The sequence below is a fragment of the Haplochromis burtoni genome, unplaced genomic scaffold (genome assembly GCF_018398535.1).
Source record: "Haplochromis burtoni strain Fernald_Lab_line unplaced genomic scaffold, NCSU_Asbu1 Contig_22, whole genome shotgun sequence".
NCBI classification, from domain to species: Eukaryota; Metazoa; Chordata; class Actinopteri; order Cichliformes; family Cichlidae; genus Haplochromis; species Haplochromis burtoni.
The window spans coordinates 3,323,607-3,329,042 of record NW_024582383.1 but is presented as its reverse complement, the minus strand read 5'-3'; the positions used below and the strand labels follow the sequence as shown (position 1 = coordinate 3,329,042).

Here is a 5,436-nt window from a genome sequence, read left to right as displayed (position 1 = left end):
ACACACACACACACACACACACACACACACACACACAATGTTTTTATAATGTCTCAGCTGTGGAGAAATGCAACACAGCTTGAACCTGGAGCAGGACCTGAGGACAGAGGCGACACTTGCATAGATGGTGCAGTATTAAGCACCTTCAGGCAACCGTTGTTGTGATTTGGTGCCTTATAAATAAAACTGAACTGAATCATATTTAGTGATTCTAGCAGCAGTAGATTAGGAACACCACCAACACTTGGGGTTTTCAGAAGCATGTTAGCGTGGTGTAAAGTCATAATTAGCTCTGCGACTGAAATAAAGTTAATTCAGGTTGTTTAAAAAAACACTAATGAGCCAGTCGGGAGTGATTGATGATTTTTTGTTTGTTTTGCACACACATCAGTCTGTTCTACACGACCGAGAATTGTGGAGGCTGATTTGGCTATAATTGGTACTGAGGCTGCTAACTTCAAAGTATTCAAAGTAGTGTGTAAGAGTACCAGAATTACTCTGGAATCAATTTTGACTCTCTGTGTAAAAACACACTATTCAACTATTTTTCATCCTCACATTTACAAAGGACAACAAAAAGTGTAATTCTACAATAAAGGAGTCCATTCTCAAAGCAATGTGAATATTTAATTTTCTAACATCAAACATTCAGTGGCACACACAATGGAGCAATTGTCACTTAAGATGTCTTTAAAAATCACACAAAGACTATTTTGTGTTAAAGTAATCGTAAAATATTTTTCTCCAGTACTCAAAGAGAGACTATTATTCAGGTGTCAGAGTAGAAGATCCTTGGGTTGCACCTATTCAGCCTTGTATGCAATTCCAACAAATTCCCTGCGTGTAGTGCTCAATTCAGCCGGCACATATTCAAAAACTATTTTAAAAAATGAGGGCACAGTTTAAGCCTATTCAGGCAACACAGATGTCCTACCTGCTCCAACAAGTCAAGGCTTTCAATTTCATTGCACAAATTAAAGAATTCAACTTCCTGACCTAAAAGGCCAGCGATGAAGATTCAGAGTTTGAATTTCTCATGGACCATTTGGCATATTGGTTTGTTCTTCTAATGTGTGAGTGACGTGTGGTAAAAAGGGTTAAAATTGAAAATATCTGAAATGCAAAATCAGAATTCAAAACTCCTAAACTGAAATACATGAAACAAAGCGTCTCGAACAGAAGGAAATACAAAATGAACATGCATCGCACAAAAAACAGAAGAGATTTTCCCAAATCGGGGCAATCAGGAGATAAAGAGAATAATCGTTCTAACTGACATGCATCAAAACATAGAGCAAACCAACGAGGCCTTTCTAGGTCTTTGGCCATATATACAGTGGTGTGAAAACGTATTATTAAATATTAGCCAAGTAAACACAAAATGTAATTATAAATGAAGATATTTATAATTAAAGGGAAAAACCCAAACCTCCACGGCCCTGTGTGGAAAAGTGATCGCTCCTCAATCTAATAACGTGCTGGGCCACTGCAGCCACAGCAGCAACAACTGCAATGCAGCCTTTGAGTCTTTCACAGCACAGTGGAGGATTTTTGGGCCACTCATCTTTGCAGACTTGTTGTCATTCATCCACAGTGGAGGGTTTATAAGCATGAACCACCTTTAAGGTCATGCCACAGCATCTCAATCGGACACAGGTCAGGACTGTGACTAGGCCGGTCTAAAGTGGGTGTGAGGGTAACTTGGTTACTGACCCAGTGTTTTGTGTTTTGGAGTCGTGTTTATTCATTACTATGTTCCCTGCGTGTCTTGTGTTTCCTAGTTCAGTTTGCTAAAGCTTGAGTTTTTGCAGCACTTATAGTTTAGGCAGTTATTTGGTCCTGATCATGTCTTTGTTTCGTCCCTGTGTCCTTCCATCAGTGTTCCTGTGGTTAGGTCTGTCTGGTCTTCATGTTTGTGTCTCCGGTCATGTCTCTGTGTGTTGCTCTGTCGTCCCCTCACCTTCTCGCCCCTCCCTCTCCTCCCTCTTGTGGAGATACAGAAATTCTTTTATTGCTGCCGTATAACCTGCATCATTACAACTGCATTAATAACATTCTTTACAGCATTATTCCACTTAATAATATTTCTCACAGTATTGATACTGCATTACAGTTGTTTATTGAAGATGTCCATTTGAGGATCCTTCTATTATGTTAACTTTTATTACAGGTACAGCCAGAAGTATTTTATGCACATTGCATATCTGTGCTTATTTCGAGTTGATGTTCGGTTCATTAAAGGTTTTAAGCTTCACTGGCGTGACAGGTGATCCATGCTGAGGGAAACTAGAACATAGAAGGATGACTGCATACATGCTTACAGTACATATAATACATATAATCTAGGAATAGGCCTGAGCAGAGGCCCAAATGTATTCAGCTTCTTGTTGCAACCTGTTGTGTTTTGTTCTACTTGGTAACAGATGACCGGAGTCGACAACCAGCCCTCAGAGACCCTGAAGGCTTGAAGTTATTGCCTTGTTTGGAAGGTGTTATAGAAAAGAGAAGTTCTATGTCTGTTTATAGCCATCTAAGATGTACCATTTACTGTAACTGACGTCTTTAACCTATTTTTACGCCATGGGGGGGCGTGTACCTCACTGCTTTATAAGTGTTCTCAACATGTATTTTGGTCAGAAGACATATGCTGATGTTTTCTCCTGGCTGTTAATAACCTCACCGTTTGATTGCACTTTTCTGAGGCCTCCGAGGTTTGTGACACTGCTCTGCATTGATTGATTTCGCGACACTCTGCTCCCTGGGTTTGTGCGTATCAGTGTGTGTGTGTGTTCCTCGTACTTCCTGTTTTAGTTTGACAGTCTCTTGTCCTGTGTGTTCCACGTTCAGCCCTGCTTCGAGTTAGTGTGATTATGTTCAGCTGTGGTTTTGTTCGCTCATTTGCCCTTGTGTGTATTTATGTCTGCGTCGCAGTCTCTCTTATCCTCCGGCTGTGTGTTCTGTGTAGTTTTGGCATTCCACCAATAAAGCTGCGATTAAGCTAGTGAGAAAGTAAGACGAGAGAGCAACACACAGACTGGATCAGAGAGCAAGTGTTAGTATCTTGCCCAAGAATATCTGGCATGTAGACTGGAGCAGACGGGGATTGAACGACCAACCTTATGATTAGTAGGTGACTACAAGTGATTACAAGTTAGTACAGCACCGTCTCTGATGTGTACCTGGTGTCTTGGCAGAGTCCTGTTCCACCAGCGGGATGTCGGTTCTGATGCCTCTTCTCCTTCGAATCAGTGATACCAGTGTGCTATATGGAAAGACACAAACACATTGTTCAGTTAGCTGTTATTTAGGCTGCTAACGTTTCCAGAAAAAGTTCACTTTAGCGAGAGAGTAGTGTTCAAATCTAAAACTGAGTGAAAGAAGCGGTCATATTAAACACAGTGGTATTGATTTCAAATCAAGGTAAACAAAGCATCCCTGAGATAGCTGAGAGCTATAATCCCTCCAGTGTGTTGTGGGACTACCCCTCAGTGTCAGCTCGGCTGGAGATGCTTGAAACATCTCACCAGGAAGGTGTGCAGGAATCACTGGAAACAGCTCCTTTCAATGCAAAGGAGTGGCCAGCATGTCATTTGGAGGAAGCTTGTTTGGACTGTTTGTGTCTGTGATCTTCTTTCAGTCACTACTTCTCGCTTAGGTGACAACAAGCCAGCTACTCCTCTCAACCAAAGCCCCCCAGGCTTTACTGTCATTGCCCATGTGTGGTGCCCAACACACCACACAAAGATTTCAAACAGGACTCTGCTCTTTAAAATGTTCCCCGATTTAAATAAGCCCTCTTGTTCACTGAAGAAACCTTCATCCTAGGCCACACACGTAAAGTCTGACCCTAGCCTGGCCAATAGGGTCTCATTAGTGTCCTCCACTGCTCCTATCCTGGATAGGGCGTTCATGTCTCTTGGCTGTGGTCCTACAAGAGTCCAACACATACATTGCAGAGGAAAGGTCCCATGGTTGGTCTGGCTTGTGCTCCAACTTATTCACTTCACTTCAAAATCACTTTGCAGTATGTTCAACAACTCCACTCCTGTCTTTACACTGTGGGTTACCTGCACTGTGTGGTTGCTGTGATCAGCTCAGTCAACAATTTATTTCCTTATAGTCATTTTACTGTAAAATTATTCCATCACACTCAAACACTTTCACACATTGATGATGTAAAGAGTAAACTGTGTGTGGTCAAACCTGAGTGGGTTCGTGGTTGAAGGCAGGGCTGGAGGAGGTGGAGGAGGTGGAGGTGGAGGTGTTGGAGCTGGGGGTGGGTTGGTAGCGGCCTGAAGCTTTTTCTGGAGCTCTTCAACTGGCCCATCAATCACATCCAGTTACAGTGCCAACACATCACCAAGGACAGAAATTTTTAACTATTATAGTAAACAACTAATAATCTTCCAGGCTGGCAAAAGCCACGGAGAGAATTTCAAGGTCACACTTTAAATCGGTCCACACACAGCGTGCTCTCCACACTGTTAGTGCTGTTTCCATTCTCCACAATGCCCCCTTCCAATATTGTTCGACCTCACCTGTAAACCTCAGATCCTTGAGCTCCAGTTCAGCCTTGGAGCATTTATTGCTGCACTCCTTCTTCTCCTCCTCCAGGAGCTCCAGTGAGTGCCTCAATGCTATAAGCTCCCTCTGAGTTTCGCTGCTCCCCAGCATGTCCTCCATCGTCTTTATCTGAAGATGGCCCAAGCACACAGAAAATATTTTTTACTACAAAGGATATGCACACTAGTTCAAATCAGCGTAACCTTAAACATGTAGCATGTTTGGTTACATTTTAGACAGAATTGTCATGTCGACTGACAGAATATTACTAGTTTGTTTGGCTTTAAAATGAATTTTTGGGTCTCATAATGCAGAGAGTTCATTTTTTAAATGATTTGCTACATTGTAGCATAATACTGCAGACAAACTGACAAAAGTTTACTTTGAAGAAACCACCTCTGCTCTGATAACACGCTGTTACGGCAGCTAGCTTCATGAGGTCAGGGCCGCAGTGCTTTGCTGTTCGTGCGTTACCGTCACTGGTGTCCACATTCTGGGACTTTCTGTTTGTTCTCCTGCTTTCATTTACAGCTACAGGTAATAACATAATAATACAAACTAATCCAACGGCTGAAATTGTTTCTCTCCTCAATGAAGAAATACACACGGCTGAATTATTTCTAATCTAGGAAATGAATATCCCTCAAAGAAAAGAATGTGGATGACTCTGATAAACCAAGTGCCAGCAGAGTGTCGGTGTCACGCCGACAGCTCCGGTGTTGCTAATTTCTCATAATTCTCATTGGACAGCTGCCAGTTGACATTCATTCATCTGCTGCACAAACCCAGTTCCTTAACCAGTGTTTTAATTGTTCCTCAAATGAAGGGTATGGCTCACCTCCACCCCAGAACCAGAAAAGATCAGTGATCCCT

At 42.3% G+C, this 5,436-nt stretch overlaps 1 protein-coding gene across 3 annotated transcripts in view; it reads right to left on the bottom strand.

Moving 5' to 3' along the window:
* shtn1 (shootin 1) overlaps positions 1 to 5,436 on the bottom strand; it is a 40,155-nt gene that overhangs the window by 3,706 nt on the left and 31,013 nt on the right. For all 3 annotated transcript variants that reach the window (XM_014332009.2, XM_042218713.1, XM_042218712.1), the window contains 3 exons: positions 4,539 to 4,692; positions 4,204 to 4,318; positions 3,180 to 3,262 (listed from right to left, as the gene is read on the bottom strand). In XM_014332009.2, coding sequence (XP_014187495.1) covers positions 3,180 to 3,262; positions 4,204 to 4,318; positions 4,539 to 4,692 — 352 coding nt within the window. The remainder of the gene's footprint in view (positions 1 to 3,179; positions 3,263 to 4,203; positions 4,319 to 4,538; positions 4,693 to 5,436) is intronic.